Source organism: Pristis pectinata, chromosome 5, assembly GCF_009764475.1.
Source record: "Pristis pectinata isolate sPriPec2 chromosome 5, sPriPec2.1.pri, whole genome shotgun sequence".
Taxonomy (NCBI): Eukaryota; Metazoa; Chordata; class Chondrichthyes; order Rhinopristiformes; family Pristidae; genus Pristis; species Pristis pectinata.
In genome coordinates this window covers 87336124-87349349 of record NC_067409.1, presented here as the reverse complement: position 1 = coordinate 87349349, position 13226 = coordinate 87336124, and the positions used below count along the sequence as shown (strand labels likewise).

The window sequence follows — 13226 nt, the reverse complement described above, 5'->3', positions numbered from 1 at the left end:
CTTGTACTGATAGGAGGAGTTACACCCAATTACAAAAATAACTTCAAATAAAAAGGCACAGATTATTGCAAAATTTGTCTGAAATTTTAACCTCAGTGAATCACTAACATTAAAAAGCGTACGTTTGAAATAGACGCAGGTGTTATTTGCAATGTGATTGTTTTCTTTTCCTTGTCATTTACTGCCTATTGTGCAATTAAACATTTTAATGTTTGGACAGTAACTACATTATGTAGCAACTTTACCATCATAAAACTCCCCAGGGAATAGGAAATTCACCCTATTTCAACCAAACAGATGTTCAACTATTTGGGGCAATCTCAAAACCTTGTAATGAGCACAGTTCAATGAAATATCACACACTCCAAACTCCAAAAAAATATTGCCACCTCTAGTGCGAGTTTTAAAAGAACGTGTAAGACTATTACTACGGTTTATATCAACTTGTATACAGTGAATTTTGCAAACTAATTACCAAACATTCAAAATGGTGCTCTTCCTTTCCCAGCCCAATATCATAACAAACTCTCGATACTACAAGAACATTAATGAAAACAGGACCAATCAAAACAAAATAAAGCAGTTAGCCAAGGAAGTGAGGAAGTGTTGGGATAGGATGACAGGGTGACAAAGAGTTACCATCTATTGGAAAATAATCTCTGGTGACCTAGTACGGATGCTAATGAACAAAACAAACCGGGAAAGAGAAAGACAAAGTGAACAATGGGTTACAAGCAAATAAAAAGTGGAGGCGAAATCACGGGGGCGACAACTCAGTGGGGTTGCCAATCAACCACACCAGGCATAATTAACAATTAAAAAAAATATTCCAAGTGTTGTAACGTTCACCAGTGCCTTACTGGCGTATTGATCTCCAGTCATTACCACGACTCCAGTATTTGTTTACAAGTGGGATGTACTCAAAACAGACTAAATAAAACTGCTCCGTGTCACAAGCCCAACGCTGTTTTATAACCCAACCTGCTTTTTTTTAAAAAAAGTAATTTAGCACCCCAAACTTCCCGTTTTCATATTAGATTCTAGAAGAATCCTAGAGCCGGAGCCCGCCTCGCTGCTAGCACAATGGAAAAGTGCAGCAGGTTTTCCTTTCCGTTCAGCGGTTCATGTATTGCCTTCTTACCGTATCTATTGGGTTCCCGGAGGTACTCCAGTATGGGCACGGAGCTCTCCTCCTGCGTGGCACTGGTGCCGTTACTGTCCTTGTTCTGCATCCCATCAGTTTCACGCTCGTCTATCCGGCTATGAACAGCGGTGACCAAAAACCGCTGGGACTGGGACATGACGGGCCCTTGTTTCTCCTTGTCCACGGCTCCGTGTACCTGTGTCTGCGAGTATTCCAGAGAGAGCGTCCCCGTTTACCGGTGAATTCTGAGCCCTTGGTGGAGAACAAAACCAGCGACCGACCGCTAACCCACTCGGTACAATCTCCAGCGACTATTCCGACTCCGGCGCCAACTTCAAACCCGGGCTCGCCAATAAAAAACACGTGCAGCTCCCCTCATTGCACGTCTTCCACTCTGAAACACATGCACGCGTTACTTATGTGCAAACCCATACGACTCCTTTTGTTAGTTGTGGCTGACATCAAAAGGTCTCTGAAAGTCAGCGAGTGTCTCTCCCAGCGAATGACACTCAGCGAGTCTGTTGGCCTGAGATAAAACGTGACCTTTAGGCAGAAGTTCACGCTGCTGATTCTGAAGCCGGCGCGCAGCCAAGTGGGGAGACCAGATGGATTCGTTGCCAATCCTCTAATCGGCTTGGGGTCTACCGTGGATGAAGATGACTGGCTGTAACTAAGAGAAAAATGACAGGTATTTATTTTTTTGAAATGAGGGGTTTCTTTTTATGTTAATTGGTCATACAAAGCGCTGTTTCATTGACGGTCAATTAAATTGGATGATGAAGAGTCTTACATTTCCGTTTAGCAACAAGAAAATGTTTATGTGGGTGGCTGATATAGATAATCAAAGGCTCAACCAAAGACTTGGTTAACATTGAGTTCAGCTATATTATAAAAGCTGGGGAGTATACAATTTATATACTACACTTATTTGGAAGCTGTGCCCATTACAATATACATAATTTGCATTTGTATGTATTTTATGTCAATGTTTTTTCCATAATAAATCACTTTACTCAAACCAAGATGGGAGTTTGATTGGTAGCTTCTAACCCAGAGAGTTGCTGCAGTGTCACCATTAGCAGGAAGATATGACTACAGTGTGAAACATGGACAGTTCCCATTATGAATGTGGATGTAAGAATATACAAAAGTGCAAAATATGGAACTTTTGAACTGTTTATTTATTTGACTGTGCTCTCTAATGCAATTGTCCCCTGCCTCCCCACTCTGTTTCAACTGAAGACTGCAATCATAGAATCCAAAGTACATAGAGTTATAGATAATACAGTACATAGGCCCTTGCATCCCAACTCTTCCATGCCGACCAAGATGCCCATCTAAGCTAATCGTATTTGTCTGCATTTGGCCCATATCCCTCTGAACCTTTCCTATCCATGTACCTGTCTAAATGTTGCTATTGTACCTGCCACAACCACTTCCTCTAGTAGCTCATTCACCCTCTACATGAAGAAGTTGCCCCTCAGGTCCATTCTAAATCTTTCCCCTTTCACTTTAAGCTTATGCCATCTAGTTATTGATTCCCTTTCCCTGGGAAAAATGACTGTGTGTATTCACCCTGTCTATGCACCTCATGAGTTTATACAGCTCTATGAGGTCACTCCTGGGTCTCCTACGCTCCAAGTATTAAAGTCCTTACCTTCTATGTTTTCTTTACTTTCCTGTTTTAGCCAATTTTCAGGATATAAATTGAATTTACACGAGTGAACTTTTCACTTTGAACAATCTGATACCATTCGATATTAACTTCCTTTTAAAACTGTAAGAAACCATTTTACCTATTTGGGTGTAACTATTACTAAGAATTATAAACACTTATTTAAAGAGAACTTTCTTGCCTTATTGAATTATGTGAAAAGGATCTTACCAAATTGGTCACCCCTCTCTATATCGCTGATTGGTCACACTAATTCTATTAAAATGAATATTTTACCTAAATTTATGTATTTATTTGAGGTTTTACCCGTTTTTATTCCTAAGTCTTTTTTTGATTCTCTTGACTCAATTATCTCTTCTTACATATGGGAAAATAAACATCCTAGGTTAAATAAAGTTCATTTTCAGAAAGCTAAAAATAATGGAGGGTTTTCTCCACCTGACTTTAGGTTATATTACTGGGCAGTCAATATACGAAATCTTCCTTTTTGGTTACATTATATAAATCACGAAGCCTGTCCAGTATGGGTCTCTTTGGAAGCTAATTCTGTTTAAAAAAAAATTTCTATTATTTCTTTGCTTGGCTCTTCACTTCCTTTATCAATAAATAAATTAACTGATAATTTGGTAGTTAAACATGCTTTGAGGATTTGGCTACAATTTAGAAAATACTACGGTTTATTGAATTTTTCTTTGCCTAGTCCCATTTTTGCTAATTTTTTCTATAAATCTTCTATGACTGATATAGTTTTTAAAGAATGGGATAGATTGGGTATTACTCGTTTTCAGGATCTGCTTGTTGGAGGAAATTTCTTAACATTCGAACAATTGGCAACTAAATATAATTTGCCAAAAACTCACTTTTTTTGATATTTGCAAATTAGAGATTTTCTCCAATCTCAAGTACATACCTTCCCTATAAGTCCTGATAAGAACTTATTAGATGTAATTTTTTATTTGAAGCCTTTCTATGATGCTTCAATATCTAAGATTTATAGTAGCTTATCAGGAATGAATAAGGTCCCTTTAAACAAAATTAAAAACGCTTGGGAAGGTGATCTGCAGATTTCAATTTCTGAGGAAACTTGGAATCAAATTTTTAAACTGGTTAATACCTCATCATTATGTGCACGTCACTCCCTCCTTCAATTTAAAGTGATCCATAGAGTCCACCCGTCCAAAGACAAATTATCGCGTTTCTATTCAGATATATCTCCTTATTGTGACAAATGCAATAATGGAGAGGCTTCCTTAATCCATATGTTTTGGTCATGTCCGAGTTTGGAAGAATTCTGGATAGAGGTATTTCAAACTTTTTCCGTACTTTTTAAAATAAATTTTAAGCCAAATCCTTTAACTGCATTATTCGGGATTGTTGGAGAAAAAGATATAATTCTGGAGACTTCCGACTTGCACATATTGGCCTTCATTTCTCTTATAGCCAGGGATGTTATGTCATATCTAAATTTAGAGAAGATCCATTGCTCTATTTCTGTATCTATTCTGAACTTTAAAATATTATGGGGACCTTTTTTGAACTACTTTCAAAATCACTAATTTGGTGCTAAATGTACAGATATTGGCCAATACTACTATGTCTTTAGGATGTTATTAAACAGCTTTGGTTTTGGTAGTGGAATTAGATTTTTTTAATAATAAAATGATTCCAACTTATCAATATCAATTGATTTCTTTTTGTTTATCAATATGAAGCATTGTGATTTCTTGTGTGCCTCAATATAATCTATTTTGTAACATTTTCTTTTTTTTTTCCTTTGTTTCATGCATTTTGTACTTCTTACTTGAAATTAATAAAAATATTTACAAAGAAAGTCCTAGCCTGCCCAACTTCTCCCTATAACTCAGGCCCTCAAGTCTAGAAAGAAGTAATATTCCATTGTTGAGTTCTGACTCCCCATATACATTCAGCAAGCTGCTTGAATTATTAGGCACATAAAAGTAATGGACAGCTAAGTCTATTTGAAAAAAATAGACTGGAGATGCCAATTATTAACAACAAAAAAAATCAGCAATGCACCTGGAGATTGAATGATTGTGCCAAAATGGTCTATAATTTTGTGCTTCTATAAAAAGCCAAAGGTTTAAGCAATAATATTACTGCTACAGTTGAGAGAATATCAAAATCTATACAGCTTGTGAGTTTCCTTGTATATGTAATTACAATAACATCAAAATAACTTTTGCAGTCCTATTTTTTTTCAGAACCTAAGATGGCTATCTTGGGACTGAAATGTCAAAGCAATTTCATTCTGACAGGGTTCTAGAAAAATAGAAAATAACAATTTACAACTGTTACAAGATTGCACTCAGAAATTCTGGTGCCAACATAGCATGCCCACAACTTCCTAACCCATACGTCTTTGGAATGTGGGAGGAAACCGGAGCACCTGGAGGAAACCCACGCAAACACGGGGAAGACATACAAACTCCTTAAAGACAGCGGGCAGAATTGAACCCGGGTCGCTGGCGCTGTAAAGCATTACACTAACCACTTCACTACCGTTGTAATGCAGGAAATGCAGCAACCACACAGCAAAGTCTCACAAACAATAATACCATAATGAATAAATAATCTCACTTTTGTTGTTGTGCTGTTTAAAGTTTAAAAATTGACCAGGACAATTGGAGAATTATGCTTAGGATAAATTGGGATCCTTGTCCAAAAGAAGCCAACGCCAATAGCGCAAGATTCCTCTGTATTACAGTGAGATTGTTAGTCCAGATATAATGTTTGATTTCCTGAATTGGGACATGAATCCACAGTAATAATAGTAAAAGATGGAAGTGCTTCCTATTTGAACCACAGGTGTTAATACAAATTGCAAATACCAGAATTATGTTTTTGTCAATAAGTCAGGCATTTTGCAGCTTTTGTTCATGATATGATCTTGTGCTTCACTGGGGCCTACTTGAAGTGTGCAAGTGATCAGAGATTGTTACTGGGAAGATAAAAAGACTACTGAGTACAACAAAGTACTTTTTTGAATGTAAAGTGTTTTGCACAAAGTTGTGAAAGGACTTCTATCATTAAAAAGAATTAAAGTTCTTCATGTGACCTCAAGAAGAAATCTATCTATGGCAGCAAATCCATCTCTTGGTGACAATGTAGCATAGTAGTAGCACGTGAGAAGGGAGGAGAGCTTGTTGTTAATGCTCATGAATTATAACATGAATGCAGCAATAACTTTTTGAATACTGATATTTCTGTACACCTGTCTGTAATGCAGGTATAGTTGGTGCCTTTTTATGTCAGCCATGGATCAGCTGATAGCATTCTTACCAGATTGTCAGAGATTGTGGGTTCATGACTGACTTCAGAGACTTGAGTACGAAATCTACACTGATGCCCCCATAGAGTACTGATGGGGTGCTATCTTTCAGGTGAGATGATAAAATGAGTGCCCTTCTGCTATCTCAGGTTGATATAAAAACACCCATGTGATTATTTATCCCTCATGTCCTGGCCAATGTTATCATTCAAACAGATCACCTAGTTATTATCCCTTTGCTCTTATTGGGACATACTTGCTGGGTGCAAGTTGGATGCCACATTTCCTAATTACAACAGATGCTTTACATGTAGTTCTTTAAGATACCACCAGGTTGTGAAAAGTAAGCTTTTCTTTTCTGAAAATAAGTTTTCATTGGCGTGTCACTGCACATGCTTTGTAACACAGCAAAACATCCTGGATTCAGAAAGTTTCTTAAAGTATATTCCAGTCTACTCCTTTGTAGTTGTCAACTGAGGGCATCTAATTATTACTTCTGACAAAGGAGAACCAATTGCCTTAAGCCCAGGTACCTACAAAAAGTGTTCAGGCTCTTTAACTGGAAAAGGGATAGCGTTCAAATTTTTGGACCTTAGAAAGACTCCACAAAACTTTGGTGAATTCAATTGGGGGGGGTGGATGAGGAAGAAGTTGGAAAGGATAGGGCAGGGAGTAAAATAGTGGGTGCATAAAGTGAAGATGTTGTTTCAGATCCTCAAATACAGTTGGATAAGTAAAAATAAAACCAAGCAAGGGCATACCACTGAATTAGGCTGTGGGAGAGAAGCATTAGAGGATAATTATAGCTCCAGTTATGAAAGTAGAAATAATTATTTAACAATCAAGAAACAGTTTGTTATTGATTCTTCTAAGTTCATCTGTAACGTAAGCCTTCATCTAACGTGGCACCACTAGATATTTAACAATATTCCATGTTTTCAAGTCTCAAATTCCACGCTTTGAAGTGTTTTAGAACATGGCCTTGAGTCTATTTGGCCTATTATTCTTATGCTGGTTTCTGCTGGAACATACTAGACTAATTAGTCCTATGCCCTTTCTGCATAGGCCTCCAAATTTTTCAACCAAGTACTTATCCAATTCCCTTTTGAAATTTATTGAATGTTCTTCCTTTACTCCCTCAGGTCGTCCGTTCCAGTTAACAGCATCTTACTAGGTAATTATTTTTTGCTTTTATTTTAACTTAACTTCCTTCTCATTGTACACCCTTGCTCTAAGGATAAACTCAGGAACTTTTAAAACATAAAAATTAACACTTGTATTTACATAGTGCCTTTGCAAGCTTATGGTATTCAAAGCATTTCACAGACAGTGATTTTTTTTTTAAATGTAGCCTCTGTTTAAACGTAGGAGCATTAGCACCCAAAAATATATCGTAGTTTCTTTTAAATCTCAAAAATAGACTTTATTTGTGATTAAAAAATAAATACGAAGGAAAAAAACAGTTCAAAAACAAAACCTTAACATTTATGGTCATTACATTCAGTAGTGTAAACTTTGAAGAAAAACACAAACAAACATAGCACCATTGCCACTTGCATGGCTCCCTGAGTTGATACCCCTTTCATTGTTCAGGGGGCTTCCCTACCCAAATTAGCCCCTCCATATGTGGTAGCGGAAGAAGCCTAGACTGTGGTCCTTCCCCACAGAGCCTTAGCTTTGGCTGCACCGAGCTTCAGTGTGTCCCTCAGCACGTACTCCTGTAGTCTGGACTGTGCCAGTATGCAACATTCCCTTAGAGACATCTCACTGTGCTGGAAGACCAATAAGTTTCAGGCAGACCAAAGGGTGTCCTTCACGAAGTTGATGACCTTCCAGCAGCACTTGATGTCTGTCTCGGTGTGTGTCCCCAGGAACACCCCATAGATCAGAGAGTCCTCTGTTACGCAGCTGCTGGGGATGAATTGGGACACTGACCCTCGCACCCATCTCCACACACTCTTAGCAAATCCACAGTCTGCAAAGAAATGGGGGACTGTTTCTTCCCCACCGCAGCCGTCCAGAGGGTGGCGTACGTTGGGGGTGATGTGTCGTCTGTAGAGGAAAGCTCTGACTGGGAGGGCACCTCACACCACCAGCCAAACAAGGTCTTGATGCTTGTTGGTCAGATCTGGTAATGAGGCATTCTGCCATATGGTTTGGACCATTTGCTCAGGGAGCAAACTCAGAGAATCCATAGTTCTCTGTCCCACAGTGTCTGCAGTCCATTTTGTGCTGACTATTGCCTGATGGGCTTGTGGTCAAAAGTGCTTACTGGAAGAACTCTTCTACATAGGACAGGTAGCACACCATCCAGCAGACTGGGATGTTGTGCACTAGAGAGGCCAAGCCTATATTCTGCAACACCAGGGACAGGCAGAACCTCAGCACATAATGACACTTGGTGCCCACATACTTTGGGTCCACACACCGACTAATACAGCCACACACGAAGGCGGTCATCAGGATGAGGGCAACGTTGGGTAGACTTTTGCCCCCCATTCTCAGGGACTTGTGCATCGTGATCCATTGGACTCATTCCATCTTGGACCCCCAGAAGACGTCCCAGGTGATTACCAAGGCAGGGGAGCGGGGAACAGGCCTCACCCGTGCCAAGTACAGCAGCCCTGAGAGCATATCACACCTGATGACCAAGTTCTTCCCAGTTACTGACAGAGAATGCCACTTCCACAAACCCAATTTATGTCTTACCTTCCCAGTCCTCTCCAGCCAATTCTTCTTAAAAGCGTCAGCCCTGGGGAATGAATTGTCTTCTGAATTTGATGGAACTTTCAAAGTTTTTTTTTTGTACTTGCAGCTGAGAGTCTCCCTATACTTGCACCCACCTTTAATTTTGGGTAGAAAGAACAATATCACTTCAAACCTGTCAGCTGTAAATTTTATTTGCTATCGGACTATCCATTTTACTGAAATCAACCTTAACTTTGTTAATTAGGTACATGAATGGGTAAATATTATAATTTTGAGCTGATGGGGTTTCACAAAATATGTGGGAGGAGGGTCACGTGAAGCATAATCATTGGCCTGGGTGTGTTGGGCTGCACAGTCTGATTCAAAGCGATGAATTCTAAATGAGATAAGAAATCTTGTCAAAGCAGCAAAACAAAATTTTGTACATTTGTTGTCATGACAACAGTGACCATTTTAATTGGTTCCTTCAGGTCTCCTATTCATCTTTGGTGGCAGTTTAGTTGCTAGGTGATTTGGGATTTTCTCTAGGGTATGCTTTAATGGGAAGCAGCTGTTATAAAATTATGTGTGCCATCTGTTTTCCCACTTTCTGTTTGTCCATAAATTAAATAAATTTATTTGTGAAAATTGTAATGAATGGGTGTTAAGTATATTGGAACTGTTCTGGAACTAATTGAATATCAAAAGTTCCTTAAATCTAAAATATTATCACCAAAGCTTAAAATATTGTCAACAGAAAGAGTGCAGATGTAATTAACTAGGATGTTGCCTGGAATGGAGGGCTGCAGTTATAAGGAGAATTTGGGTAGGCTAGGTTTATTCTGATTGGCATGTAGGAGGCTGAGGGGTGACCTTGTAGAGGTTTATAAAATTATGAGGAGCATGGATAGGATAGATGGTCAGAAACTTTTTCCCAGGGCAGGGGAATCTAGAATTTAAGTGCACAGTTCAAGGTGAGAGGGGATAAATTTAAAGGCTATCTGAGGGCTAAGTTTTTCTACACAGAGGGTAGTGAATATCTGGAATGAGCTGCCAGGCGAGGTGATGGAGGCAGATACCTTTACAATGTTTAAAAGGCGTTTGGACAGGTAAATGAACAGGAAAGTAATAGAGAGATATGGGCCTAATGTGGGAAAATAGGATTAGCATAAATAGACATCACGGATGGCATAGACAAGGTTAGCCAAAAGAGTAGGATCGTGGGTCAGATGTAGGATTATAGCATCATTGTCTTGATTTTCTGACTCATGTTTCCATCTGCCTTGGTTTTGTTCCCAAATCAGATTTCAAATCAACTAGATTACATTTTCAATTTTACTCACTTTCACTAAAATTTGCATTTATTAATTATTAGGAGAAAACACTTTCCAGAATACTTTTATAGGCTATAAATGAATTAATTGAGTGCAGTCGAGAGTTGAATCTGAGATTTCCTCCTCCACCTGCCGTAGTACTAGAAATGGCAGTGTCTTTATCCATTTTCTCAAATGAAAGGTGTACTGCAGGTCAAAGAGACGAAAGAAAAGTAAACCTTAAACTTTAATTTGTGGGATCAGGAAAAAGATAAACACCCAAGCCATAATATTAGAGTTTCCTTTGAAACCCATTCCTCACTCAAATCCAAACCATCTTCCACTGTCGTCAGTTAGGGAATTGTGGCAGCCAACTTGTGCATTTCAAGATTCTACAAACAGTAATAAGATAAATGAACAGACAATCTGTATCACCTGACAAACAATGATGGCTATCACACACTACTCCATAAACTTCCAATAGATCACAAATCATCACATGCTCAACCTTCATGCAAGACAAAGTGGAACATAACTAAAGTAATCTAATAATCCAAAACAGGGCAATCAACCTTCCGAGTCACCATGCAATGAGGACAATCCCATGAATGTACAGAAAGGGTAAGAAGCATGTGCATGATGAAGCTGAACAAAATATCCTGAAAGCTGTTTTATTGCATCTTTTACGTTTGGCACTAACACATCGAGTTCTGATAACCTGGAATTCCATAGAACAACCATCCATCTGCAATTGTTTCCTAATGATATAATTATTAACATTTGTCTCTCTTCTCTCTTTACAAAATGACTGCAATTCTTATGTCTGGCAACAATTGAAAAAGAGGACAAATATACTGCAGAGTACATTAATGAGAACTTTCATAGCCTGCTTTACAAAAGAAACATGGGTGTGTACCAGCAACTGCTCAATGCGTGTGATTGAATGACAAAGACCTCCTTAGCAAATTAAACAGCATAAAGATTTTCACCTTCATCGTGTATGGAGCCATCATATTTGACAATGAAGCAAAGCAATGAACCATAAAGATTGGAACATCAGATGAAGGTAGAATATGAAATATTATTGAATTTAAAAAATATTATTTCAGAAAGTTTGGAATTTTGAATTAATTATGTGAGAGAATGACATACACAAACTCAGCTTTTTCATTGCCACAGAGCTTTTAAGCAGTAGTTGTGAACGAGCTCAGTTGTTTAGCCCACTAAAAACTGTTATACTTTTTAACAAGGCACAACATTATCAGTGCCTTTTTCTGCAGATTTTATTTCAGTAAAACTGTCTACATAAAAATTGGATTTTGCCTTTATTTAGTATGTTGAATAAGCATTAACACCAGCTAGATGGTTCCCTCAAAAAGTTGTGAGATGGAAGAAATTTATCATTTTTGAAAGTTATCAGGAAACCTTTCTCCATTTGCTGGGTCCACCTGTGTTATTCCTGATGGCAGCTGCTGCAGAAATTACAGCTGTGTCCTCATTGCCTCTAGGAAGCCTGGGAGGTGTGGCAGAGTCCAGAGCAGCTGTAATAGAAGGCTGCCATTGAAATGAGGGAAATCACAGGTATGAGGGAACAGAGGTATTTTGAAACAGAGTGGGCACACCACATCCTCCTCCAGGACTGAAGACAGGAAAAGGGGAAGCCCAATATATAGGAGGGAAAAGCAGAGCAGTGATAGGTGGACAAAAGAAAGGAAGCGGAGTGGGCACAAGGTGGTGATAGGTATGTGCAGGTAAGAGAGTGATAGGCAGGTGTGGGGGAGGAGGGGAGAGCAGGTCTGCTGGGGGATGGGTCAAAGGTAAGGAAAGGGGGGGAGAAAGTAGAAAAAGAGGCTAGGGAAGAAGAGAAGAAGCATGGGGGAGGGGGTTGTGGGGAAGGGGGGTGGGAATTACTTAAAGTTGGATAATTCAATGTTCATACTGTTAGGCTGCAAGGTTCCAAGACAGAAAATGAGGTGCTGTTCCTCCAGTTTGCGCTTACGTTGACTGCCTGCTTTTCTCCACGGATGCTGCCTGGCCTGCTGAGTTCCTCCAGCATCATAGTGTTTTTCATCTAGATTCCAGCATCTGCAGTCCTTTGTTTCTCTGGTATTACTACACCACATCCTCCTCCATTATTGTCTTCACTGAACTAGTTCTAAGCTATGAGTGACCCCATACCACTGAGAGGCATTTGCTGTTAACTCTGCACAGATTCCATATGTATCAGTAGTGTGAATGGTATGAATATCAATTGCACATTTAATACGCACTGTGTGCACGTAAAAGGGTGCAAGTGCTCCAGTTCAAAGTTCTTGCCTGTTCACGCATTGCGAAAAAGCACAAAATCACAAACGATAGTTTCTGGATTTTTGCAATGTTCTAGAATGTCTATTCCTTTATAAGGGTATTCACTGATAGCCTCAGTTATCAACACACATTCTGGGCCAGAGCTGGAAAAGCCATTCTTCATCACAGACTTTGATGGTGATGGTGACAATGATGAATCAAAGTAAAATGCTGAAGTAATTGATAGAAAATGTATTGATTATTACACTACTGGATAAGCAAATTATCAAGAATGGCTTTCCATTTACTGTTTGCATCATGACACACTATATGCATTAACTAATTCTTCAAACACCTTTTGCTTGCTAATCTGTTTACATTTTAGCTATCAATAAGCCTTGTTAAGATGTGAAGAGTTGTAACTATTTCCTGATCAACTCTTGATCAATTTGCTGTTCAACTGCATTTTATTGTTGAATAAGAGATAAATCAAGGGATTGATACAGATACTTTGTATAGTTGTGAATGAATTTATTTCTATAACATTGACCTTTTTTCTATATTGGCCAAGTTTTTTATTGTTTTTGTCAGATCACATGGTTGTGAAGTTGAATATGAGAGTTTGGAGTCTGGCTAGGGGTGGGGGAGGGTGGTGTGGGATATGAGATGGTACAATGCTGCAAGGTCAGAAAAAGGACTCTTTCTCCTTGATTGTGTGGTATTGGCTTCATGAATCAACAGACATTTGCCTGCTCATCATTTTTATTTGTGTTAGTTGGTACAGACTTCAAACAACTGCTAGCATATCTAAATTCTGATTGAAAACCACTC

At 38.8% G+C, this 13226-nt stretch overlaps 1 protein-coding gene and 1 long non-coding RNA gene across 3 annotated transcripts in view; one reads left to right on the top strand and one right to left on the bottom strand.

Annotated features, from left to right (window-relative positions):
• Positions 1-1429, bottom strand: part of slc12a7b (solute carrier family 12 member 7b) — a 190476-nt gene extending 189047 nt beyond the window's left edge. For both annotated transcript variants that reach the window (XM_052015428.1, XM_052015430.1), the window contains exon 1: positions 1142-1429. In XM_052015428.1, the coding sequence (XP_051871388.1) occupies positions 1142-1301 (160 nt within the window). In that variant the 5' untranslated portion in view covers positions 1302-1429. The remainder of the gene's footprint in view (positions 1-1141) is intronic.
• Positions 1430-1759: 330 nt separating this feature from the next.
• LOC127570173 (uncharacterized) lies at positions 1760-11234 on the top strand. The gene is made up of 3 exons (XR_007956311.1): positions 1760-1832; positions 7251-7282; positions 10952-11234. It is a non-coding gene; the product is annotated as an uncharacterized LOC127570173 (long non-coding RNA).
• Positions 11235-13226: the final 1992 nt, after the last annotated feature.